Consider the following 25,942-nt stretch of genomic DNA (forward strand, 5'->3'; position numbering starts at 1 on the left):
TGAGGCTGATGAGTGACGCCTTTCAGACAAAGGATATCGACAGAGCCTAGAGGAGGCGTGTCCAACTTCAAGAAGAACAGCCAAGTGACGTCTCCGGACGGTATGACTTTCTCGTAGCTTGATCAAAACCCCTTCGGCTCAATTGCCGAAGTGAGACAAGCCTCTCGGCCCACTATTCTACACATTGAATTATTTTAATTGGTTTCGTACTTTGGCGCTAGATATTGACCAATCAGACCTGCCAACCGCCGAACCGCTTTTCTGGCTCGGCCGGTCACGTGACTGCTCGTCACGGCTTGTGATCGCTTTTCTGATCTTGAGGGGCTTGGCAGCCACTAATACGAAATGATACTATGAGATGGCCACGTGACTATGAATCGCCAACCTCGTGACTCGATGGAGGGCACAATGGATTGCATGTACAGAGTCAGAGGACCTGCTGACTTTATCCTGTCGAGTAATTTACACTGTGAGTATCATACTAGTCCGAGGCCTTCGGCTGAGTACTAGTATAGATGGTCTTTAAATCTCTTGGCAGTACTGCCAGTCAATGGGTATTTTGGATGGCGTCGACTCTGGCAAACAAGTTTTCAGCCATCTCTATCGGATAGAAGAGAAGGATGCCCTGGGCGTGGCTGACTGTGGGATTTGCGTCAAGCGTCGGCGCGTTGAGCGGTGGTACGCGCGGTTCGCCTAGAAGCCTTTAAAGGCCGGTTCAATCTGAGCTCAGGGCACGGCCAACTGCGCGTGGACCATCAATTTTAGACCTTATATGTAGACTCAACTTCTTCTTGATGCTGGCCTTTCCCGAGGTCTCGCACGTGCAGTCTCGCAATGCTGACACCGACCATGCGTACAATTGGGGCACGCTGGGATTGTGATCTCAAGCGGATGTTCGCCGCATTGTGACTTGAGGGATTAGCTGTTAGATATGCTGGCACCAGAGAGAGGATCTTACGCAAGTCCAGGTGAAATAATTCTTGCTTAACCTCAATAGCATGAAAACGGTTATTCCTTCCCGTATACCGTATTCATAGATCTTCACGTCGTCTTCTAAGAGCGCCCCTGCAAATGCTAGATGCTGTTGAGCCACAGTTACAGATTCCTGATCATGGATCTGCTGCTTGATTTGCCTGACCGTGTCATTATTTTTGACTTTCAATGTCAAGATCTTCCCAGTACGATAGTAATTCACGAAAATGGTCATGCTGTCTCCAATCAGCATACCCGAGCTCTCGACATACTCGCGAGAGGAAAATAAAGGCCTGCCCCCCTCCCTCAAGATCCAGTGAATTGTGCTGTGTTTCTGAATATTATAGTCTGCGAATGTCAGTCCGTCTCTTAGCAGCTTACCAGCAAAAGTTAAGCCGAGGCAATGCTGAGCAATGCCCACCCCGTTGAGTTTTTTCTTGACTGTGTCAACCCGGTCCAAGGGATCGACCAAAAGCGTCAAGATTTTGCCGCCGAGCCCTCTCACGAAGATCTGCATGCCCGATGTGGAGGCGTCAGGTTTAGTAGACTGCACTTCACTCGTCAAGGGCAGGCCAGGTTTCGATCGACATTTTAAGCCTGCCTCGTATTCATCGATCAACAGAGTTTGCGCGACTTGGATAGAATGGTATAGCTCGATATCTTCCTCTTCATAAATATTTGCCCAAGGAAGAAGTGGAGGCGGCAGGCCTGCTTCTTTGATTTCCTCAAAGGTGGCAGTCTCTGCCGGAGTCGGCTCAGAATCCGGCTCCGTGACAAGAGGCTCATGACTGGAATTGGCTGCATCATGCTTATCACGAATCTTAGGATAAGTCATTTTCTTCCGCGAAACCACTGCAAAGCGAAAGCAGTTCGGGCAGATCCTTCCCCCCCCCCCGTCAATGGAACCCCTGCGGTCAACTTGCCACATGATTTATATGGACAGAAGCCTTCTTCTGCTTCGACATCATCGAGGATCATTGTCATTGTTAATTCATCGCCTGGCTCGATCGCGTGACTCCAGAATGTAGGATTTAGCCGTCGGCTCGTGCGAACGTTGGTGACAAAGTATTGACCCATGTTGACACGGTGCAGCCCTTGTCGGCCGATGAAGGCGACGGCCACTAAGCCTTGAAATGTCCGCCATTCTCGAGACAAATCGTAAGGGAACGACCTCATCACATTAAAAGCGTCACGAAATATCACCGTAGGTAAGCATATTCGTCGGTGCAAAAAGCCCTCCAACCGGGCGAGCTGCCTTTGAATCGCTGAGAAGGCATGAAGCAATTTCGCCATGGTCTCTCCCATTTCGACAGTGAATCGCGTCGTCAGGGTGAACAAGCGACGCATTAATGTCGTGATGTCTTGTATCTTCGAAACACCCGCCAGTACCACGTCGAGGACATCCAGAACTCGTCCGAGAATAGAGGGGACTGCTGACTTGATTTCAGTCGTATCTTGATGGATGGAGGTCGCGATTGCGATGCCTTCCTGGGTCCGGGTATTAGTGATCACACAGCTCTCCTGGACATCTTTCAGGACAGCCATTTCACTGCTCAAATGTAAGTCATATGCAGCTTTGCTTTTTAAAAGTTTCGAAACTTTTGACTCCAGCGACAGCAGGACTTGGCTCTGGTTTGTGGCCGTAGCGGTGAGATGCGACTGCTGGGTTGCAAGATCATCCTGTCCACTTGCGATGCGGCACGTTGAATCCCTCTGTGCGGTCAGGATGCAGGATTGTGAAGAAAGTTTATCGTTCAGCTCTTGTGCCAATTTGAAGCGATCCGACTCCGCATTAGACAGAGTATCAACAGTTTGAGTCATGAGAAGCACTGTGATGGTGGCCAGGTTGGGCGCAAGCCTTGCCCTCAAGGCCCTGGTTTCATCTTTATACTTTGTCGACCAACGTAGTCGCTGGGTTATGGACGAGAAGGAACGGTTCTTCGTATTCAACGGTCCCAACGAGTCTTCGAACTTCCCTATCTTGTCGAGGAACTCTTGAAGTGGCAGCAGGCATGTCGATGCTAGCGCCCGAATTCCGTCTAGCCTTCTCAGCTCATGTTGCGCAGGCTCAATACGCTGGAGAGATTTTAGCGTTCGGTCAAGGGCTTCGAGTTCAAGTAACAAGAGTTAGTAGTCGGCGACAGATTCTGAATTCTTCTTCAGCTCCACGATAATCTTGTATATCAGCCTCGAAATAATCACGAAGTCCCCTAGGCACACAAGGATCCATTAGTCGCGACACGTTAAAGCGAACAGCAGGTGACATGATTTACCAACGCCGAAACCGAAAGGTGCTGTCATCTCGAAGGCTAGATCTGCGGGGTCTGTCTTTTTTGCGGGGATGTGAAGAGCTCAAACACTACGCGACAGAACAGAAAACCCAGGCCTTGCACGAGAGGGATAAGGGGGTCATGAAGGCTCTGGTGGTCATACGCCGCGATGAATTATGGAGCCTCACTGACGGCTTGTGAGCCTGCGCGCGGCTTTTGCAGATGACGCGCCAGGCCCATATGCATTCAGTACGAGGTACATAGCCCCAATCCAGTTTGCCCATCGCTTGATCTTTGTCACTTTAATTGCTTGGCACCATGGGAGCGACGCTTCGGGGCTGTGAAGCCGTGGTCAGGATTGCACAGCCAGAGCTCAACGTGGCTTAGTCGTGGCTCAGGTCGATTCGCGGCGAGCGCGGGTTGCTGGTTTCCAAACGGAAATGGACTTTGGAGAGGTCGAGATTCGCCACAGAATACCAGGTATCTAGTGACTGTGGTATTTGTTGGGCGAAGCACAATATTTCCTAACGTGAAGTCTGAACTACCTAGGTACGTCTCGGCTACATGCAGGCTATGTATGAGACAAAATAAAAAGTCTGGGGGAATTGCACAACAGGATACAAGATTCAGTATACATGCAAAAAATTCCCGTGTATAGAACAATTTTCCTTCTTCTTTAAAGCCTTCATTTTCCCCTTCTCTCTTCCTTCCCAAGAGGACGAGCGTGATGGATTGATGAAATACGAATGTACCATTGTCGTGTTATATATGCTAAATCACTCCAGCACATCGCGCACACCCCACAGGTCCTTGAGGTCATTCTTGTTCCACTCCCAATCGACCTCTTGGAACTTTTGCTCGAGCGCTTCGCGGTTCCGCGCGAGCTTGACCTTGAGCTCGTCCCAATCGACCTTGAGCAGTTTTCCGCTCTGCTTGACGAGTTCGCCGTTGACCATGACGGTGTCGACGTCGGCGGGGGACGCGTGCGTGACCAGAGCAGCCGAGAGGTCGACGCAGCCGATCATAGACGGCGAGTCGGTGCGCACGAGTACAATGTCTGCGCACTTGCCGACGTCCATGCTCCCGATTTTGGACTCCATGTGGATCGCCGCCGCGCCGCCCAGCGTCGCCATGTACAGCACGTCGTCGGTATGCGCGGGCACCAGGTCGGGAAGCTTGCCGCGCGTGTGGAAGGCGCTGTTCTCGCGCATGCGCTGCTGTTGGAGAGCCAGGCGCATGGGGAAGAAGAGGTCGCCCGAGCAGATGGCTGGAGAGTCTACTCCCAGGCCCACGCGGCATTTGGGGGAGCGGTAGAAGTCGAACGCCGAGGGCATGCCGTGGGACATGGCCATCTCGGACTCGGGCGTGCAGACGACACCAATCTGGTGTCCCCTCACGAACTCAACCTCCCTGGCCGACGGCTCGCAGGTGTGCGAGAGCGTGATCTGGGCCGGCAGCGGCATGGATTTGTCGCGCAGGAACGCGAGCGCCGGGAGGTTGTAGCGCGGCACGTCGTGGCACGTCAGGGGGATGTTGTTGTCCTTGATGAAGGTCAGGATCTCCCGCGCCTCAGCCTCGGGGATCCAGTGCATCGTGTCGAAACCCAGACCTAGTGTGACGCGCCCGTCATTGCCCGGTCCGCCCAGCGGGTGCTGATTCCAGAGAGACTTGAAGAGTTCGATTTGCTTTGCGTGGTGCACCGTCATGTCCGGCAGCGTCATGGGGTTGAGGGACGTCGGGATCGCAAACGGCGAGGCGCAGTACACGCTTCGGATGCCCGACTCTATGGTCGCTTCGATGCAGCGCTTCGCGTGGTCTGGTGTCGTCACCACGTGCGAGTGGTCCATGACGGTGGTCACACCACATGAAATCGCCTCGCTTGCGCCCGAGAGCTGGGAAAGGTACATGTCCTCGGGCTCCAGGAACGTCATCCGTCCTTGAAGAAGGTGGGCACAGTATTCGAGAAGAGTGTGGTTGCTGACCGTGGAGCGAAGCTGGGATTGAAAGACATGTCGATGACCATCGATGAAGCCTGGAGTCACAATACACCCACTTGCGTCGATGACTTGAACAGACGGATCATTGGCATTGACCTCTAGGTTCGGATCGATCTTAGAGATTACCTGGCCTTCCACGAGGATGTCGATCTGGGGGAACGACGATTTCCGTTCCTGGTCCCACGTAAGGACCCGTCCATTCTTGATCAGGTACCCGGGCATGTTAACAAGAAGTCAACAGATGATGTAGAAAGAAGAAATGGGTCAGAGTAGAGGTCCCCTCTTCAAGAAAATAGTACGTGCTCGCATGTGGCATTGATCTCTTAAATGGATCTTGAGGCATGCTTCTCGACCGCAGGTACCCCCACATCCATAGGAGGATCCTTTACCAAGCCTGGTCAGTCATTTCAAGCCGATGACTCGGTATGCCGGGAAACCCACACCGACCAACACCGACCAAAGTTGGCCCGGGAATAGCACCGACGGACCGAGCAAACAAAAGAGAAATACAAGGAATTACAAGGGCAACTTGTACCGTTGTATCATTTGGCCGTGAAGCTAGCCTTGATATAAACTCCCCGCGCTCTTCGTTTCCGCATGGTGGGGAAGGCGATGTTTCCTGTTGCGGGTATCATCGGACCTGTCCAATGATACTTGCTCGTGACGAGACTTGGTTGACTGGTCGGGAGCTATGCTTATGGGAGATGCGTGACTTGGAGCGTTGCTGGAATCCTCTTCTGAGACGATCCAGGGCCAACCGAAGGACCGGGCGTTGCTCGCTGGGCCAGACCTATCCTTCACAAGGCCCTTGCCAAAAGGACAATCGTGACCGTAGCCGTGACTGCGAGTGAGCATGCTAAGCAGATCACATATTGAGAAGTTGGACCTCTGTACAGTGAGCTGACGCGCGATGAAGTTACAATCGGCTTTTGACTGATCCCGCCGAGTGTCGTATCCACCGGTGAACCAGCGAGGGAAAATTTGTAATCAGACGGCGTCATTTCCGCCTCCTTTCCCAACCGTACATCCACAGCTAACCTGGAAGATATATGAATGAGACGACTTGATTGGAAAATGAGAGCGTGCTCGTGGGTCGATAACATCCTTCCACCGGAGGAAGGGTACGCACAGGGTTCGAGGCAGTGATATTATCTGCAGATGCGGGCGTCACCTGAAATGCTCCGACGAGTCCAAGAATGCTGAATTCCTCAAACTGTGCGTTTCTGCCGACGCAATATGGTAATGGATGTAACCCCATGGGGTCTCCGTTTGGAGGAGGACGTCGGCATCTGGAGAAAGGTTGTCAGAAAATCGGTCCGAGTTCGGATCCGCCGAGGCTGAGCCAAAAAAAGGGGGGGACAAGTATTAATTAGGCCGAGCATCCTACGTCTTCTCATGCCAGCTTCTATTCCACTTTGGAGATATCGGCATTTGCTGGTCCAGCACTGCCAGACATCACTTCCTCTCTGCTTCGACTGCCGAATTGTGGGAGAGAGGTCATAGAGCTTAAATAGTATAAATATAACATTGATGCAGCCGTGTTCTGTCAGATAAGCACCTAATCGGAGTCGCTTTTGCCCACCATGTTGGTCCTCATTGTTGGAATCACTGGAAATGTGGGAACGAAGCTTATCAGCCCTCTCCAAGAGCACGGAGCTCAAGTGCGTGGACTAGCGAGGAACAAATCTAAACTCGCTCCAGAGAAGTTGCAGGCTTTGGAAAGCTTCCACGATATGGAAGCTTGGTACGACGTGCCGGCCATCAAGAAGGCGCTGAACGGCGTTGATGCTGTCATTTGCGCATATGGACCAGTGCCGGAGCTCGTGTTGGATGCTCAGCTGCTCCTCGTGAGGTTGATGGAGGAGCAAGGCATAACGTTGAGCTCCAACACCCATGTTGTTTTGGCTCCAAAATAATATGCTGACTCCATGCTTCGTGGGCAGCGATTCGTGCCATCCGCATGGAACCTGGACTGGTCAGCCCTTTCGTTCGGTGCCATTGTGTATTACGACCTCTTCCTAGCGTTCCAGCGTCAGCTCGCCATGTCTTCCCGGATCAAGCCATTCTACATATTCATCGGAATTTTCGCCGAGACATTCTTCTCCTTGCCCGGCCATGGAGTATTCAACCCAAGCACACATGGAGTTTGGGACTCGGCATCTGGGAGTCCTCGTGCAGAGTTCTGGGGCACGGGCGATGAAAAATGGCAGATCACAACTGAACAAGACACCGCCGACTTCACTGCGGCGTTGATTTGTGACCAATCACGGACAGATGGGATGTACAGATATTGTAGTTGGGAATACAGTATCAAGGAGATCGCAGCAATTTATGAACTGGAGAAGGGGATTCCTGTTGAAATGAAGCGCCTTGGATCGCTAGAAGATCTGAGGGTGGTTGCTGACTTTTGTCAGCAAGAGCTGGGTTTATCGAGATTTTGGGAGTGGATGGGATATACCTACCAGATACATCAACTTGGCGGCAAGACCATGATGCAGGTGTTGGATGACAAGCTGTATCCAGATCTCAAACGAGCCGAACTGGGGGATTTTTTGAAACAGCATCCAGAGATATAACATGAGCAATTGATTGGTGTTGCATTAGTGTAGGTTATCGATTCAAAAGGTGGAAGCATCCAACTCAAAGATCGAACAGCAAAACCTCTCAACATCTGATGGACTCTACAATGAGCTTTTCTGGAGGGCTCCTTTCTGGTTACTGAGAAAACCTATGATGTCCGAGGGCAATCGGAAGGAAATAAGTCGGCGAGATCTTGGCCCCAAAAGTCCCAGTTATCCCCGCAGAAATCATACATAAAGGCTTGGAGTTCACTCTCAGTGGGTTTGTCGGCCAAAAGGGTATTGTCCAGCGGCATTTGGCTTGCGCACGTTTGGGAATAGTCAGTATCGGTTGGTAGAGGAATGTGCCCGAGACTGTTCTTGATCGCGGTAGTGTTGCTGTTATCTTGTTCAGACCCCTCTTGTACAATACCGTTCTGATCCTCGAACGAACTTGCGTTGAAGCCAGAAAGATCAGTCTCGTTGAGGCATTCAAGAGCGTCATGGCCACCGGCCTGCGAATCAGCCAGCCTCGCATTGAGCTCAGTAAGTCGTAAGGCCAGTGTGTCTATGTTTTTGATCATCAACTCAGACGTCTTCCAAAATTTGTGGCTGTGATCAAGAGTGAGCCTTAGAAGGTCAAAATTCGATTGAGCCAGCTCTCGTTCGGTCTCGTCTTTGGCGAACGCCTTTTTGAATAATTGAGTAGCCGCAACAATCCAAAAAGTGCACGCGAGTAGTGGATGGCCGTATCTGATATGGTTCGGGGAAGCGTTACGGATGACGCGCATAATCTCCTCTGCCGCTTCAAGATATTTTTCCCAGGCAGCTTGGTCATCTGCGAAGCCCAGGATTGCTCGAAGTTTCTGGGTTATCGAAGGCCTACTGAAGGACAGATACTCCATAAGCCTGTTACCTTTTAGGAGAAAGGAACCACTGCTCCGGAAGCAGAAGTGGTGCAAGATCATCAGCCTCCCAAGATGAGTCATAGCGTGAATCAGTTGTGTGTCACAGTCTTCAATTGCTGTGGGTCCGCTGTATGAATCGCCAGAGATGGCGAAAGATAAGTAGTCGCCTTGATATGCCCGATTCTTCGGGAGCATGGTTTTGAAGTACAAGATAAAATCGTCCAGGACCGCGAGCCTCCGCTCGTCTACGGGATTGTCAAACCCCGTGTCCATTAATGGAGAAACATCCGGTCTCGGCATCGTGTGATCGCAATGGGAGGTCGGATTAGCGGTTGTGTGCGCATCGCGGACCAGTGAGCTGACGACAATATACCAAGCTTTACCATTGGAGTTCCCACATTCGAGAAGCTTTCGGGTTCGATGAAGAGGATCCGGATCCAAGAAGCAGCTTGCTTGATAGCGATCTTCAAACCAGGATTTTTCGCTCACAGGGAGGAGAACGGCATGTTCCCCATCGTGTATGGACGCTGGACGTCTACGGACGGTTGAGGCGAAGACATCGAGCTCCCATAGTAGCCACCAAGCTCTTCGTTGTTCCTCTTTGCGAGACCAAGACTCCGCCAAAGCTTTTTGCTCAAGTAGTGACTTGCCTTGCAGTGATGAGTCTGTCAGGTGGAGCTCTATCTCATGCGCAATGCGGACGCAGGCACCGAGAGACCTCCACGCCCTTCCTCTGGCACTGATGATCATCTCGTAGAATGTGATAAGAATGAGTGCTTGAAGGAGTGTGAGTGGAGGCTTGCCGTCATCACATCGATCCAGCTGCTCCTGAGTGATTGCACGAGCCAGCCTGTAGAAATGTTCAGGAGCATACCGGATGTTAGGACATCGCGAGTCGAGTGAGAGACGTAGCCCTGGCTGATCTTCCACATAATGCGCAGCAATGGCACACACCGCAGCAAGGAGAGCCGACGACGGGCCCGGCTGTATCTTACTGTAGACCATCATGTTGAAGGTTGGTCTGTGAAATAGAGATAAAAAGGTCGCCTTTTCAAAGTAAGTCGTTGTTCTGCAGATGACATTAGTCAGGCGTCCCATCAGTCGGAACATGATCAATCTTACAATGTGAATAGCCTTTCCTTGGAAATCCCGAGGTTTCTGCAAATGTAGTTGGTATTATCTTGTGGGGGGAGCGCATACGTCGTCAGAGTCTCGTTCGGTATGGCATTACCACATGCGGTGAGAGGCGAAATGCTGTACGATTGATCCTCGTGGAAGTGATGGAATACCCAAGAATGTGCCGTTGTCGACTCTGGGCTGGAGGCATCAGCGGCCGTACTGTTACTATCTCGACACAACGCTAAGTTTGGTTTGTGTTGTCCTTTGCTTCTCCTGATTTTGTCGCCAACGTTCGCCTCTGCCGTGTCCCCTTGACCGTCGGGCGAACGATCTCCGAGGCGCCAGCATATGCGCTTCCGGTGCTTAGAGGAGTGCGACCCTACCAATGACAAGCAAAATAGGTGAGGCCAGGGTCATTTCGGCGTTCTGGCGGGGTGAAAATTCTTACCTAGTTTTGGGCCTGGCTTGTGTTGAACCTCTGGGTAGCAACACGACATGGCATACCTTGTGCAGACCCGACAAGCAGGGAGAATTTTGTCACTGCGCGGAGCCGTCAATGTTAAAACGCAAGCGGCGCCACAGAAATCGACGGGAGAAGGACGGCGACGAGTACAGGTAAGACGGACCACTTGACCTTACGCCTACCTCAATGTTAGCATCAACCAGCGGGATGGCATTCGTTTTTGGATATGCAGGATCAATGGGCACTCGACCTTCTGCATGGATAACACGCCAATGTTGACTGATTGTCCGCAGTCATTCTGGTACCTTTCGTCGACATCGATCCCTTTGGACGAGACGATGTATGACTGGTCGACTGAAACTCAGCCGGATCTTGTTGGTCCGACATATCGCAGTCGAAACATCCACACAGGGAAGCAGGCAGAAAAGGTGCGTGATGGGGATTCATACACAGCGTTCCCATGGCCGACGGATACCTTGTGATATGGAGGATAATCTCGCAGCATGAAGATGCGGCAGATGCAAGACATGGAGAGAATTGCAGGGTCCATGAGCGTCCAAATCGGGAAATACCCCGAAGATGCAGCGAGGGGCGGAATCAGCCTTGGCGGGAACAGCAGCATATGGGATCCCTGCGCAATCCCGTAAGCTGGAGATGGGGGGAAGAACGGCATGATCGTTGCCAAAAGAACCGTGCTTGGAAAAAAATACGCATTTTGGCCTCTGCCAACTCCGACAACTATAATAGGAGACAAAGAATAAGCCGTGTACACGGCATGTGCAATATTACATCTCCGCAAAGATAATCCGTGGACTCATCCAACGAACTTCCCCTACAGCCTGTCCTCGACTCTTGGCCTTCAAGCAGTGGCAGCCCATTGATTCCTGAAGTTGTTGAGACCAGCCATCAAGCCAAAGAAGCCGACCAGACCAGTGTTCATGCCTGGAATGCCCTCCGGATAGAAACTATAGTGGATGGCGACGGGCATCCAATAGGCCGCGACCATGAACTCATTCCACCACTTGCGATCAAAGTCTTCCTTCTCCTTGGTCGACTTGCTGCCCCGCTTTTCCTTTTCAATCTCAGCCTCGCGCCACAGGCGGAGGAAGTCGCTGGCCACTCCAACGCACCACGCACGACAGCTCCATGCAACCCACTTGGCAACTCCTCCTCGATTTTCGATGAACGACAGGGGCACAACGCCCTTACCAGCCAAGTGGTAAACGTTTTCCAGGGCTTGAAAGCCAATATAGCCGGCACATTGTAAGAGCGCAACCCGATGGAGGGCTGGGTCCATGTCTGCCGAGGCCTTCTTGGACAAGAGCGTCTTCATCCAGATGTACAACGGGAGAAGTCCCGTCAGGCGCAGTGAGGTACGTGTATCAGACACAAGAGCTCCCAGCGGAGTGAGGAACGAGGTAGTAGCGGGCGGCGCAAGAGCGCCAGCAGGGAGCTTCGAAGGTGTGCGACCTATGAGGCGCGAGATATATGCAATTGTGGCAGCACGGGAAGGAGCTTTGGAATGGAGGTACGCAGCGAGGTAGATGGCATAGTTGAGTGTCGACAGAGCTGCGCCGAGGCCTGCGGTAGTCTTGATCAACCTGCATCCGGCACGTCAGTGGGAGTGCCCTTGGCTCTCTTGCTCCCGTAAACCACATACTTGCTGATGCGCAGAATGATCTCGTCGGCCTTGGAGATGGTGGTTTTGACCTCATTGGGCACCTTGCTCAATGCCGGGTTCTGCGAAGGCTTGACGGGTTCAACTTCGCCCCTGACCTCGGCAGGGTCCTGCGGGACGACACTGGGGTCTGGATTGGCCGCGTCGCTACTAGACATGCTTGCAATCTGCTTGGAAGAAATTTGAGGAGAGGGGAAAGGAGTCGTCGTCGATATAAAACAAGGTGCCTGCGCGACCAAAAGTAATCAAGAGAGACCCGCGATCTTACGGCCGGATTCGTGACCCTTTTTCAGCAGCTGCTACGAATGGATAAGTGAACGAAAGCGTCCGTCAGACGGATCCCACAGACCACAAACAGCAGCAAACCAAGGGTTGTGGAGGAGATGGGGAGCTTGTAAAAGTAATCAAGTCCCAGTTTCTCCTCCTCGAGTCGGCAATGGCTCCCTGGTCCGTTGAACCGAGGCTTGTGAACTTCCTCGCTTCCGGCCAGACTTAACATTGGGACTTGGCATCTTGGCAGTCACTGTACCTGCAGCCTCGGGCATTGGTCACGTGGAATCCGGCCGCCTCCGCTATCCGGTACAGTCGCTGGAGTCCGTGAAGGCGTCATTGCTCAGCCTCTCACAGCCTCGCCAATACAGCCTAAGTCGAACCCTCTGCCTGCGCCCTTTAACCTTCATCTCGTACCACCGCCAGGCATCTTCATTTCTTCTGCAGAAGGAAAACTTCTCTTCAAGATCTGCGCAGTATTAATTCTGCACCCGTCTCCTTCTCTCTACTTCTTCGTTCGATGCCAATCACCATCTCTGAGAATCAAACAACCATCACCATGACATGTGGTGATATCTTCCTGGCTCTGATAGCCATTCTCTTCCCCCCAATCGCAGGTTTGTCGCATCCGCGTGCTTGCAATTGTGAGGTCTTTTTCGCTAACGTTCTCAATCCTCATAGTCTGGATCAAGTCCGGCATCTGCTCTTGTGACTCTCTGATCAACATCCTCCTCTGCATGCTCGGCTACGTCCCTGGTCTTCTGCACGCATGGTACATCATCGCCCGCAACCCCGAGCACGACTATGATTACGAAGTCATTCCCGATTCCGAGCGAGGTCAAGGCGGGCGAGTCACATACTATTACATCCGCCATGAAACCGTGCCGCGGCGAGATTATGGTACTCAGGCTCAAGCACACAATCGACCTGCCCCTGCTCCGCCTACGGGTCAGGGCAACAACAGACCGGCTCCACCGCCGCCTTCTAATCCCACATCCCAAGCAGAGGAGCCTGCTGGACCAAGTGTAGGCGCAGGAAGCAACGAGCCTGGTGCGCCGCCCAGTTACTCGGAAGTCGTGAAGGGCGATCACAAGATCCAGACCCAAGATTAGAAGAAGCATCTATACAATCTGCATGCGGGAGGCTGTTGTACTATTGTCTTATGGAGTCCGAAGTCCGTGTCGTACTTCTGTGGAAGAAGGCGCATGTGAATAAAGTGGTTGATGACTAGTTCTGAAGGTGGAGTCTGGGGAATCTCTACAATGGGAACGGGGTCCTTGCACGGTAGGGAATTTAATGAACTAATGTTGTACGGCTCGCTCATTTGAACCTGATCCTGTCTTCCAAACTGACGGTGGTCGAATGTGGGGTCGATCTTTCCGTCATACTCTGCCGACGTGCTTCTCTCGAACAGAATCGCGAGGACGATGTTAGCTTTGCTGCTCACGCTCCTCTTTGGACTTATTGTATCCTGTTCACTACATGCTCCATGACCCCCTCCCGAACGAGTAGTGCGTCGGCAAGGGTCCAGTGTGCGGTGCCATTCCTGGAGAATCCCTTACAAGAGGGGAATTCTGCTTCGATCCAGAGTCCTAGGAGAGGAATGTCCGGCAGAATAGTGTGACATTCAAGGAGGGGTTTGTTAGAACTAGGCAAGGAGCAGCGGCATCCACGAAGTAGGTGCGTAGTTACTCGCTGTCATCGTAAACGACCGGAGGGGTTTGTCCTACGCATTCGTGGTAGAGCAGAGTCTTACTCGTGTGATGATGCTGGATCAGGCATAGTATGCGGGTGTAGCCGTCGAGTTACTGACAACTTCAAGCTGAAGCTGAATCACTCAATCCTGGGTTGATCCTGGCCAACTTCCCCCATACATATTTACCATGCTTCGAAACTCGCCTGCTTTCGACATTTCTGCGTCGATATCAGCCGATCTCACAGAATTGACTTGCAAGAAGCCCCGCACAGCGGTTGAATGGAGGTGAGCGGTAACTTCAGAGACTGACCGACTCGCTTGATCAGAGCTCCAGGCTCAGCCAGCCACCGTCTCGCTCTCTTCAAGTTCCCCTCTCGAAGCCAAGGTGAGTGGAGGTCAACTGCTTGCCAACCTGGGAAGCCAGGGGTGACGACGAATCCCCTTGATGCGAGAGCTTCTCAGCTCGCTTAGGTCTGCAGATTCGTTTCGAGGCCATGGCTCTGAGTTCTACCAAAGTCCTCGCAATCAGGCTTCCAACGACTTTCCCGTCTCTTTCGAATTGGGCTGGGCTACGCACATTTTCAGCCCCCGAGCCACCCTGTTTGGAACTGCTTTCGTGCAAGCCATCCTAAGACTGAGCTGAAAATACATCTGTCTCGATCTGGACGCGTTGGTTGGATGTTTGGCGTTCTCCTGTGTGACATGACGACACCCCCTCGATCAAGTGAGGTATTGTCATGCATCATGACTGGCTACTCAATGACAGAGTCAGGACCATCCAGCCCATTGGGGCCAGACGCATGGATGGTCAGGCTGGTAGAGGAAGCAAAAGCCATCAGGAGTGAGACGGGAATGTTTAGACGAGCATCCGCATCGTCAAGCCATGAGCGGGGTTCTACTCTTGCTCGCATGGAAGCTCTTTTATATATCCCTTCCACCCGTTTGCAGGTGGGCCTTATCATCCATCGAGCTTGACAGTACCAGCATCACCAGATCCCGTCGTCGGCATGGCTCCAATACGAGCACTGTGGACTGGCATCGTTTATTTCTTCGATTTTCTGACAAATTCTCCAAGCCAGCTTTATTCTTCAGAGACTACTCCAAATCTGCAGGTTCCAGTCCAGCCAATTCAGCCGCAGGCAACAAGATACCCGATTTTCAATCCACCAGATGACCTTGAAGATGTTCCTTTTCGATGTGAATACCCCGACTACCCGGAAAAAGACGGCTGGGTGTCGTGCAACACCAAGGCAGACAGACAGTGTTGGCTTAAAAATACCAAGACTGGCGAACGCTTTGATATCGCTACCGACTACGAGAACAAGGGACCAAAAGGTATCGTGAGACATTACTACCTCGAGTTAGAAGAATCGACTCTCAATCCCGACGGATTTGCAAATCTGTCAGTGCAACTGTTCAACAAGAGCCTCCCTGGCCCCCGAATCCAAGCTTGTTGGGGTGATCAGGTACACATCACAATCAAAAACAAGTTGACAGGCAGTCAGACAGCCGACGACCCTGGAAACGGCACCGCAATCCACTGGCACGGCTTCAGACAGTGGCATACCGGCTATATGGACGGTGTCAATGCCGTCACGCAGTGTCCAATTGCGCCAAATTCCAGCTTCACATACATTTTCAACATCACCCAATACGGGACGTCGTGGTATCACAGTCACTATTCCTTACAGGTTTGTTGCGTTTAGCCACCTGATGCTCTAGGTCGGGGACTGAACTATTTTTTGTTAGTACGCTGCAGGTGCACTGGGCCCGTTGACTGTCTATGGCCCGACGTCAAAGAATTATGATCATCAGTTATATCCCATTATTATGACGGACTGGCTCCACCAGAGGTATGTAATAGATGTCTCCGAACTTCCACGTCACTGCCTCTAATGTCGGTGGCTCCTCAGTGTATATCAGAAGTGGGATGCATCGATCCAAAAAAGCGGGAAACCGATATTCGTGGACAACATTCTGCAAAATGGCATTGGTAAGTGCATAATACAGCCTTGGACGGGGTCACCGGGCTCAGAGCGACCTCTCAGGTCATTGGCCGCCTCCCGTCGAGCTTGCGGTCAAGCCCAAGTTCAACGAGCTATTCTTCCAGAAGGTACAAGCTCCCATATGCGCTCTTCGTTCAAGTTTGTCTGATCAGAAGGCAGGGAGTGAAATACCTTGTGAGACTCATCAACGGCGCCGCCGACACGACATTTGTATTCTCAATCGACGACCACAAGTTCTGGGTTATTTCCACGGACTTTGTGGCGATTGAGCCATACTATACCGATCACGTAGTGGTGGGGATAGGTGAGCGTCGGAAGAAAGAATTGCATCTTGGCTATTTTCGATTTCTGACACGATGTTCTTGGCTCCAGGGCAACGATATAATATCATCGTCGACGCAAACCCAGAGAAATTCACCTATGATCAGAGTTACTGGATCCGTACGACTCCTGCTACGAACTGCAGTTCTTTCAACACCTCCGCTCCGATTCCTGATGAACGCACTGGCATCGTTCGGTATACCTTCAACAAAGCGTTGCCGAGTACTTCGAGACATCCTTTCGAAGCTACCTGTGCGGACGAGACGTATTATAGGAACATTACTCCAATAGTCCATTGGAGTGTCGGGCGCCGCAGACAAGGTAAGATGAAACAAACTCTATGAAAGCCAGACAAAGTGGGCCATCTTGTAAAGCGCCGCTAACATTCTTGAGCAGAAATGGATCCTCTCTATCTCACCTTCCAGCAGATGAAGGGCTACCCATACTGGCCGTGCGACAAGACAGTGGGCAGATTCGAGCTCGTGCCAAATAACCCCATGTGGCTCAACTTCAGCGGCCCGACGCTCTGGAACCTCAACCAAAATTTCACGGACAAGGGCTGGCTGGCCGTGGTCGACACGAATGACACCAGCAAGGAAGAATGGATCCAACTCACCATCATATCCGGACCCAAGAAGTCAAAAGCACCGCTCCTACCGCATCCGGTGCCTAAGGTTCCTGGCATTTTTGTTCCCGGCCAACATCCGATCCACCTGCACGGGCACGACTTCGCGGTGCTGGACCAATGCGTCCCAGACTCCTCGACAGAATGCGACGTGTCCAAGGCTTCTCTCACACTCAACAACCCTCCGCGGCGCGATGTCGCCTTCCTCCCGAACGGCGGTTATTTGATCGTTGCGTTCAGGGCGGACAACCCGGGCGTCTGGATCATGCACTGCCACATCGCGTTCCACGCGTCCTCAGGCCTGGCCGTGCAGATCGTCGAGAATCGCGGGAGGATCAGCATCCCGCCCTTCTGGGGGGAGCGGTTCAAAGACATGTGCAAGGGCTGGGACGATTGGAGTCCCAAGATCCACGACCCGTCTGACCCGTGCGGATATCTCATTGACCCCGGCGAAGAGCCCCTGCAGACGGACTCGGGAATCTAGCTCACTTAGCCCGTCTAGAATTATCCTGGAACGCAGATCCTACAGGGGGACCAACAGCACCACCAATAGTTGTCGATCTGTTCTGGCGTGATGTGGAATTGCCCTAGCATATGGTCGAAGTATAATTTCTGGAAGAAAGAGGAAAGACGAAATGGCATCAAGAGTCCAGAAAGCAGCACATGAAGTCCCGCCTCGTGATGAATCGATTAATATTACTTGAACAAGGAAATAGTAAGCACCATTATGTAGTCTACCGTACGCAGCATATTTCCATGTCCGTTGACCCCAGGGACGACGCCGATCCCTGTGGAAACAGACTCCCGTACTCATCACGTCCTCCGCACCGATACCTAGGCAGTATAAGTGATGGGCCACTCCCCAGAGACACACACGATGAATGACCCTGGCGCTTTGAAGTGCCTTCGTCCTTCTCCTTCTCCTTCTCCTTCATCTTCACCTTCATCTCCATCATCTGGTCCCAACCGAGGCTTTCGCCCATCCACCCACCCATCCGCCCACCATCTCATCGTCCGTAATCAGCAGCACGGACTCCGATCTTGGGGAGAACAGCGCATTATGTCTTCGGCCTTGGCCCTTCTCGGTGGCATTTTTAGGCTATCTCTTTTCGCACCCGCATGCATGGCCTGAGAGTCGAGACTGTCGGTGGCGAGGCTGGCTGGTTGGTCACAGGAATATGATCCAGTGCAGTGCACCGCACTGCCCTTTTGAGGAATTCGGGAATTCGCAGACAAATTCCGACCTCACGAGCGGCAACTCAAATTGTTCGATGATTGTCATGGCCTACAAAAGATACAGGGGAGATGCGCCAATGTACTGGCTTGTAAATGAAAGCAGCCCCAAGGCTGGGAAACGTCCTCCTCCTCGCCACGAGCCTTGCTCTAGAGAACACACACACACACACTCTCTCTCTCTCTTTTTTCCCTCGAGTGCCTCGCGACGCTCGCTTATGGTTAGTGCATAAAACGCCGTCTATGCCTAGTTAGGATAGAGTGTTCATTGCTTTGACCCATTCCCTCCCTCCCTGTCGTGGTTGTGGTTTATTCACCCTGCCCTCGTCTCTCTCCTTCCCCGCTACGTCGGCAAGGCTTTGCGCAATTGTTGTCCGAGTTGTTTGGAACCGCGCCAGCGGTCTGGCCACCCTCTCACCCACCCGTCCAGAGGGCTTCGCCTGCCCGACTGCCACGGACGTCCTTTTGCCTTCCTAGGTCGAGGCGCCACGGTTGTCCTCCCTGACTGGGGGCACCAGCTACCTCTCCGTCCTGCAATTGGGACTAGCGCCTATAGAGTTCTCGAATGTTTCCGCCGCCTCGGTCGGGGTCTCCATTCCGTACGGCAGGTACGACGTCCCTCGCCACACATCCGCTTTCGGGCTCTCTAGCTCGAGCGTATACCGCTCCCGGAAGCGGTCGGAGAGCCGCTTGGGCGATCTGCGGAGCGAGCCGCCCACCTTGTCGAGAATCATAAGTAATTTGGCAGTGGTTGACTTGGGAGGCATATTATATATTGTTATGGGTCTGTGGGTGCCGAGGTATCGGATATTTCGGTTGTTGTTTTCCTGGCGAGGAAATGTCTGTGAAATGCTTGGGCGACGTCGAGCTAGGTTGTGTGATGTTGTATTGTGCTTGACTAGGCTGTCGAGTATAGGAGAAGAAAGATCCGGAGTGCTTGTCGAGCAGAGTGTGTATTCGAATCATGGACGAGACACAAATAGTGAATGGGCACCGTGCGCTCCTGTGTTATATGCATTATCCCCCCGGCTGGCTGCGAGAGGTCCTCGACTCTCCGACTGGGTTCGCAAACGAGGCCAGAGACATTATCGCCGGTAAGGGGCAAGGCTGGCTGGACCGGCAATGTGATTGGTCGAACCAATCAACGCCGCCCGAAGTGACCTTCACAAACGCATCTTAGCAAGGTCCTCAGCCAGGACATACCATAACCCATAGAGCGCAAACTGTGCTCGAGGAAAATCGGAGAAGATAGGAGCTCCACGCAGGGAAGCAAAGAGTCAAGGCTGCGAGCTGTGGTTAGGCAACGCACCGAACAAGTGGACAAGGTGGTTCTTGGGCTGCGCAGGCCGGAGTCGGCCTCTGGCGGTAGAGGGTTTCGAGATATGTACCATGTTCAGACATTCATGCATTCATGCTAATCTTCGTACACCTCTATACCCTGGCGTGACCGGTGCACTGCATTATTCGCAACATGGTATGAGAAGTTCCACGGTTCCCGCCCAACTCCGGCCAGCCCACCTTGTACAGGTCCAAAAGGACATTCCAAGATAGTTCCAAGCTTGCGGTTTCTCTTCGGCTTGGGCGACGACAAGGACTTGACTGTGATCAAAACCGACCGTCCTAGATATGTAAACAATGACTTTGGTCCTGAGTACAAGGACTCAAAACTCCGCACTCCTCGCTAAAAGCTGATGGTTTTTGACAAGTTCGGGATCGCCCCGTATTAAATCTAGCCCTAGTGCATGCCAGCTTGCCGTTATAGGCTGACTTCACTTTCATCCTCCGGAGTATCGTTTCCGCCGTTGGAAACATGGCTGGCACCCTCATCATCGGTGGTTAATTCCTCCCTACCGCTTATCTCCTTCTTTTCGTTGTTTTTGATGTCGGCTAGGATGCGTTCGAAGTAGGCTTTCAAAGTTCTTAACCCGCGCAAATAACCTCGATCAATATCTTTTGGATGGGCAGGCGGCGCTTGGGCGTTGGTAGGGAGTTCATCCTCGCCCGTGATGCAGTTGGCAAAATCCACAATCTTGATATCAATAGGTGGCGGCCACTTTTTGCCCTCCTTTTTCCTTTGTTCGGCGATGTCTATACCGTTCCTTGTTGCCTCTTCCGCTTCCCGAGACTTGTAGGGCTCGGCATCGTATAGCATGAGAAGGGAGCTCGCGTAGAATCGATAACCAGGCAATCTTCGCACCATGCTCTCAAGCTTGGAAAGTTTGTGCAAGATGGTGGGGATGTGCCGTGCAACGCTGTGATAGCTGACACCATCGTGGAGAAACCTAGTGAGCGCGTCCCTAAACTCTCGCCCGGCTTTAAGATCACGACCATAATATTTATCTTCGTATGATACCTTTTGGGTTTTTGCATTGAAAGTCTGCATGCCACATATTCTGACACCTAGTTGTTGCGAGGTTGTCGATTTGCATTTGCGGCGCTGAGATTCCATTTTCTTTTTAGTAGCTTCGACACCAAACTGCCTTGTTCCCATTTTGAGATCAAGTACACACGGTCGTCCCATGCCACTGGTGAGATCCTCCAACAAGATGAAGTATACTACTCGGTCGCCAGAGGCATTGTAAGTCTTTTGAGCCTCTTTTGGGTTGGAGGGTATCAAGCTTGTCGAAGCTGTCTCTCTGGATTTGCCTGCATTGTTTAGGTGAGCATTAGAAATTTTGGCCTCTTCTGCTCGAGACTTGATCGAGCCGTTGGTTGTCGAATTACTGAGGCGGGACTTGGCAACATCTCGTTTCTTCTCTTGGTCCATGGAAAAGACATGGCCCCCAGTGTCAGGTCCAAAATCCGTTGTGTAGGCTTCGTCTTCAAAATACTCCAACCCAGGAGTCTGCATCTCATTTACTGATTGGCGCCGACGCCGTAGGCCCATCCCAGAATGACGCCTTTTCACATGTTGTCTGTTGTCTGGACCAGAGGAGGTGGACACCTCACTTCCGGCTGTCTTGACATGTTCGAGATTGTACTTGAGGTCATCAAAAGCCGAGGCCGATGAAGAATACATGCCGGCACTGTCGCCATTCTGCGATGCCACCTCATTGGGTGGAGACATGTAAGAAGTCTCTTTGTGCATTGTGGGTGCTTCGAGGTAGTCTTTCGACTGGGCCGAATCCTTAGCATCAGTGTGGGGGAACGAATTTGTGGAGAGGTTGCTCCTCCGGCGCGGAGGGTGGCGGGCCCTGAGTCGCGGAATAGTACTGTGCGAGGGTATATGACGACGGAAATATTGGACGGGAGGAGGGCCAAATACTTCGCGTAGGATTTTGTCCTTCAAGCCCTCGTTGACAGTAGTATGGCCCCAACTGTTGGAATGTTCGAGCATGGATGGTCTGTTCGGGGACTTCTCTGTTTCTGGGAAGTCCTGCGCCAGGGCACCGGGAAGGTCGAAATCCTTGCTTTGCCGCCGCCCGTGATTGGGGTCGGCACTTTTAGGCCGCTCTGGCAAAGCAAAGTAGTTAGAGGGGATGATGTGCTTGTTCTGTTCTAGAATGACCTCCGGGATGCTACCGATTTGCTGCATCGAGTGGCTGACGATTCGTGGTTGGTCTCCAGACGAAATCATTGGCCTCGAGCCGACGTCGGATGTGTTCTCAATTTCCCTAGGGTGGTCTTCGTCTTGACCAGGGTTCCGAGTCCTCGTATCCTCGTCGGGTCTAGCGTCAGAGTTCTGCACCTGCTTCGGAATCTTTGAGAATGTCACATTCAGTACGCCAATGTATCTATTCACGTCAGCAATCCCGTCTCTCTCCAGCCTTCGTGACCGAGAAGGGGTAAAGTCGGCTAGGATAAGTAGACATACCTGGGAAGGAATTTGAGCATGTCCGGATGCCGTTGCTCAATCCGTTCGTAAAACTCATTCTCGCGATTATTCAGCTGTTTGCAGACGGCTCGACGAGAAAAGCGAAATATCGTCGAATGCCCTCCTACTTGATGTTTGTAAGGCTCGAGAACGACCTTGCCCTTGGTCCTCGGCGGTCCTTGGACCTCTGTCGGCCTCCTAGAAAGTGTGCTTCGTTGCGTCGGCGTTGTTGACATGTCATCTGTTTGACTTTGGCGACTTATATCGTCACCGGATTCAATCTCGGACTCTGAAGTACTGACGATTGCAGTTGTGGGAGATTCTTCGAGGGGTGACAGAGCTGGTACCTGGCCTTCCCGTGCCACTTCGTCCAAAGGGCGATAATTTCCATGAAACATTCTTTTTTCATTTTGAGATACGACCGAGATATCGATGTGCTCTGTACCTCCGAGTGCTTCGTTCGTTTTGGTATCGGTGGACAGAACAATCTCGTCTGCCGGCCTCGGAAGTTGTCGATTGTTATTCAGGTTGGGTGAAGCGACCTCTCCGGGGGAGGTGAAACGCTCAATTTCTTCAGGAGAGGGACCTGGATGAGGGTAGTAGACGGCAGCCGATATATGTTCCTCTTCAGATGGATGGTGATCCTCATCTCTGTCTCCTCCAGCAAACTTCTCCGGAGGAGTTGCATCATGAGCCGTCGTCTTGTAAGCTTCTTTGCCATCGTCCAGGAACCTCCCATTCACATCAGGCTTCTGCGCAAGGTCCTGCTGCCGGAAATAAGGGTCGAGGTCCGGTCTAAGTGGAGAAGTGGCCTTGGAACTGCGTAGACTTCCTGGACGGGTGGCATCTTGAGAGGCGGCGACGGTAGCGTCAATGAATTCCCTTGAAGGTCGGCGTGCGCTCCATGTGAACTTGGTGTCTTGAGTAGCCGGGCTTGTGGGTCGTGAAGACGACTTCGAGGGTTCCCTACCGCTGCCAACGTGACCCAGTTGGTCGCGGATGGGTAACCCTGGAGATTCCGAGCCAGTTCGTGGATCGAAAATACCCATCATATGGCTAGCCTTCCTGCTACGTGCTGTGCCTCCAACTTCGGGGTTCTTGACTGTAGCTTCTATGCTCTTGTCCACGTGTGCCCGGCCACGACTGACGCTTCGCTCTGTGCGAGGGCCCTTCATGACTGCACGCATGGCATCACCTCTCTCAACCGCTGTATGTGGCCCGATTTCGTGTTCCGAAGGAGTGTCTCTCTCTGTTGTCGTTCCACCATACTGGTTCTGTCGTACACTTCCCGCCTCTTGATCTCTGCCCTCCTGGCTCTCCATCTTCCCCAAGGTAACATGGAACTTCTTAGTCCATGAGTTTGAATCGGACGCTATCCGTCTGATGCCGTGTATTGTGCCGGTCGAAGGATGGGACGGCGAGGGAGGAGTATCTAAATCAGTAAAAGAGTCGGACCTTCCAAGCCAATCCAGCTTTCGTGGTGAATGGGTACGGGGAGTTTTGCTCGTCTCGGGAGGGGAGACTGGATGAGTGACCATGGTCGACATGTTGAAGAGCGCTTTCCGCGTTGGAATGGAGGAAGGAGATGTTCTTGCACCGTCTAGGGAAGTGGAAGGCTCGCTCGGAGGTGATACATAGTGTTCGGCAAAAATACTGTCTCTTTCTGATAGTTGAGGAACTTGCTCGCCCAACGTGGCTGCCCGGTGAAGGCTGTAGAGCGGACCTCTGCCATTGTTTGTACTCGTGGAAGGGTATATTCCTTTTGTCCCCCGTGAGATGGGAATAGGCTTGGAATTCGACGAGGGACTCAGACTGGTAGCAGTTGAAGAAGAGCCTGATTCACGGCGGAGCAGAGAGAGTCCATTTACCGTCGAGCCTGGCGCGGACGGTCTTCCGGCGGGAGCGCTATTTGACATGGGGAGGACATTGGGCGAGCAGTTTGGGGTTTCAACTACTCCCTGGGTGAACGGAGGTGCTGGGAAGTGGTAGGGGAGGCGGTCGTGCGTGTAACGACGATTCGCCACGAGTGATCCGTGAAGGGGGTGGAAGGGAGAAGCGAGCAGAGGAGGAGAGGGAGCAGACGTCGGGTAGTGCTGAGAAGGCCAACGTGCTGCGAACGAGGGACGGAGCAGGTACAAGACCGGGAGGAGGCGGTCAATCTCTGGTGGGACAGGAGGGAGTTGTTGCAGCAAACACGTGGAGGAGCGAGAGGCTGAGTGTTGAGAGAGGTAGTGATTCGGTGAGCGAGTAGCGTCGTGTATGGGACGGGGATGGGAGGGGGAGTACTGGGTACTGGGTAGGTAAGGGGAGTAGGTAGGGGTGTTGATCTCGATGATGCTCGATAATGAAGATGACACCAGATGCACGGTGCCTTGTGTCACAGCCCTAAAGCGGTATGATGTTGGGTATTGTTTGGTGGTGGTGGTGGTGGTGTTGTTGTTGTTCAGTCCTTGTCCCTGTATCCTGCTTGCATTATTATTGCGCAGTCACCCTACAAACTGTTCCACGTGTGAGAGCGCGATCAATTGAGGCAGTGGGAACAGCTTCCAGGCGGCTCTGATGTGCCTTCTCTTGGCCCTCTCCGGGCTCTCCAGACACTCTCTGGGCCTAGACATGTGTGCCACTGTTGGGGCTTAAGCACAAGAGCTCACTTCTCCATTTTTTTCTCCTCTTGCCAAATTTTCTGTGCGACCATGACGTTGAATCATCGTATTGACCAAGGACTTCCCCGTGTGCTGACCGTCTTGCTGCAACTCGCTGTCCATTCAGATGGCATCAAGCCTCAGCCCACTCTCTACCACACGCCTTGTCAGGACTGACTTTCCTCTCCACCCCCTTCCAAAATAATACATTTTGTTTTTGTCCCCCAAACGCCCTCTGCTTGGGTCACTGTTGAGATTGCACCCTTCTCATCACGTTTTCTACCACGGCTGCAGGTCCTTCACACCGTTGATTTCTCCAACACGGTGCCTCAGCAACCCCTTGACCCGATCGCCCCAGCGGTCCGCGGCACTTCCTTGGACCTGATTTCCTGCTCCTCCGTCTTGGACCAATCCTTGCACTCGGTCGTTGCACGTTGCGCTCTCATGCATGACGCGCTGTCACTGCCTCGCAGCGGAACTCGCTCTCCGTCTCCCCTTATTGACGCTTCATCCACCATCTTGAAGCCACGTCGTTCGCTCCGTTTCCATGGCGCCTCTCTCTTGTCGTCCCGAGGGGCTTGACTTCTAGTAGGGCTTCAGGCTCCCCTGTCCTCAATCCGCATCCCTGTTCGGACCTGACCATCCTGACCCTTAGCGCTCAAAAATACTCCGCTGTGGACCTGCCCCTCCATGAAAAATGCGAGTACGCGGCATGAATATTGCTCTCTTCTCTGGAGCCCTATAAGACATCGAGAGGTGTCACAGTCTGACGGACAACTCACCATTGATATCTCAAAGATTTCACATGTGGTATCGAAACGAGTCTTTTGTGCAAGATCTTGTCCGCCTTCTACCGAGTGGCAAACATCTGAAATGAATTTTTTAATCCACCTCATATCGAGATAAACAGGAAACAAGGTGATCCGAGGTGGTCCGTGCCGTGCTGCGTGTACTTCTGCGCAATTCTTAGCATCAACGGCCAGACTCCTGACTCGGTAGCCATCCACATGCATCTCCCAACACTAGAGACAAAATTGTTACACAAAACTCTTTGGTTCAGTAGGGCCTCACTCATCGTCCACAATTTCTCCGAATTCTTGGGACTCCTCGCCAGGTGATCGCTGGAGTCAATTGACAGTCGCTCAGGCACAGTCTGTCACCGGTAGTGGTGAGCGTCGAAAGACCAGGCTCCAAAGCTGCAACAAGCGTGGTGGAGGCACTTTGCTCAAGCGCTTCGGAGCTCTCCAGCGACTTGTTGCCCAGCAAAAGCTTCTGTGCGAAGCCGTCCTCTGTATGCCTCCCAGGATCTTCTGGATACCCCGTGGTGTAAAGCGTAAGACTCTATGTCAAATTTCTCAAATAGACGAGCG

The 25,942-nt window shown here is 52.5% G+C and overlaps 8 protein-coding genes across 8 annotated transcripts; 3 read left to right on the forward strand and 5 right to left on the reverse strand.

Annotated features, from left to right (window-relative positions):
- Positions 1-761: 761 nt before the first annotated feature.
- On the reverse strand, positions 762-1,807 carry A1O5_12601 (uncharacterized protein; the record flags this gene model as incomplete). The annotated part of the gene is made up of 3 exons (XM_007753170.1): positions 762-869; positions 959-1,320; positions 1,354-1,807. The coding sequence occupies 3 exons, from the start codon at positions 1,805-1,807 to the stop codon at positions 762-764; spliced, it is 924 nt and encodes a 307-aa protein (XP_007751360.1).
- Positions 1,808-4,018: 2,211 nt separating this feature from the next.
- On the reverse strand, positions 4,019-5,461 carry A1O5_12602 (uncharacterized protein; the record flags this gene model as incomplete). The annotated part of the gene is made up of 1 exon (XM_007753171.1): positions 4,019-5,461. The coding sequence occupies one exon, from the start codon at positions 5,459-5,461 to the stop codon at positions 4,019-4,021; it is 1,443 nt and encodes a 480-aa protein (XP_007751361.1).
- Positions 5,462-6,822: 1,361 nt separating this feature from the next.
- A1O5_12603 (uncharacterized protein) lies at positions 6,823-7,815 on the forward strand (the record flags this gene model as incomplete). Its single annotated transcript, XM_007753172.1, has 2 exons — positions 6,823-7,086; positions 7,183-7,815. 2 exons carry the CDS (start codon positions 6,823-6,825, stop codon positions 7,813-7,815), a joined length of 897 nt encoding a protein of 298 aa, XP_007751362.1.
- Positions 7,816-7,967: 152 nt separating this feature from the next.
- A1O5_12604 (uncharacterized protein) lies at positions 7,968-9,713 on the reverse strand (the record flags this gene model as incomplete). Its single annotated transcript, XM_007753173.1, has 1 exon — positions 7,968-9,713. One exon carries the CDS (start codon positions 9,711-9,713, stop codon positions 7,968-7,970), a length of 1,746 nt encoding a protein of 581 aa, XP_007751363.1.
- Positions 9,714-11,146: 1,433 nt separating this feature from the next.
- A1O5_12605 (uncharacterized protein) lies at positions 11,147-12,123 on the reverse strand (the record flags this gene model as incomplete). Its single annotated transcript, XM_007753174.1, has 2 exons — positions 11,147-11,888; positions 11,948-12,123. The coding sequence occupies 2 exons, from the start codon at positions 12,121-12,123 to the stop codon at positions 11,147-11,149; spliced, it is 918 nt and encodes a 305-aa protein (XP_007751364.1).
- Positions 12,124-12,794: 671 nt separating this feature from the next.
- Positions 12,795-13,347, forward strand: A1O5_12606 (uncharacterized protein; the record flags this gene model as incomplete). The annotated part of the gene is made up of 2 exons (XM_007753175.1): positions 12,795-12,852; positions 12,917-13,347. The coding sequence occupies 2 exons, from the start codon at positions 12,795-12,797 to the stop codon at positions 13,345-13,347; spliced, it is 489 nt and encodes a 162-aa protein (XP_007751365.1).
- A 1,591-nt stretch (positions 13,348-14,938) lies between these two features.
- Positions 14,939-17,367, forward strand: A1O5_12607 (uncharacterized protein; the record flags this gene model as incomplete). Its single annotated transcript, XM_007753176.1, has 6 exons — positions 14,939-15,622; positions 15,681-15,784; positions 15,845-15,979; positions 16,093-16,241; positions 16,310-16,579; positions 16,655-17,367. 6 exons carry the CDS (start codon positions 14,939-14,941, stop codon positions 17,365-17,367), a joined length of 2,055 nt encoding a protein of 684 aa, XP_007751366.1.
- A 2,505-nt stretch (positions 17,368-19,872) lies between these two features.
- A1O5_12608 (uncharacterized protein) lies at positions 19,873-23,477 on the reverse strand (the record flags this gene model as incomplete). The annotated part of the gene is made up of 2 exons (XM_007753177.1): positions 19,873-21,850; positions 21,931-23,477. The coding sequence occupies 2 exons, from the start codon at positions 23,475-23,477 to the stop codon at positions 19,873-19,875; spliced, it is 3,525 nt and encodes a 1,174-aa protein (XP_007751367.1).
- Between the last annotated feature and the right edge of the window lie 2,465 nt (positions 23,478-25,942).

This window comes from Cladophialophora psammophila (genome assembly GCF_000585535.1).
Source record: "Cladophialophora psammophila CBS 110553 chromosome Unknown aczJe-supercont1.35, whole genome shotgun sequence".
Taxonomy (NCBI): domain Eukaryota; kingdom Fungi; phylum Ascomycota; class Eurotiomycetes; order Chaetothyriales; family Herpotrichiellaceae; genus Cladophialophora; species Cladophialophora psammophila.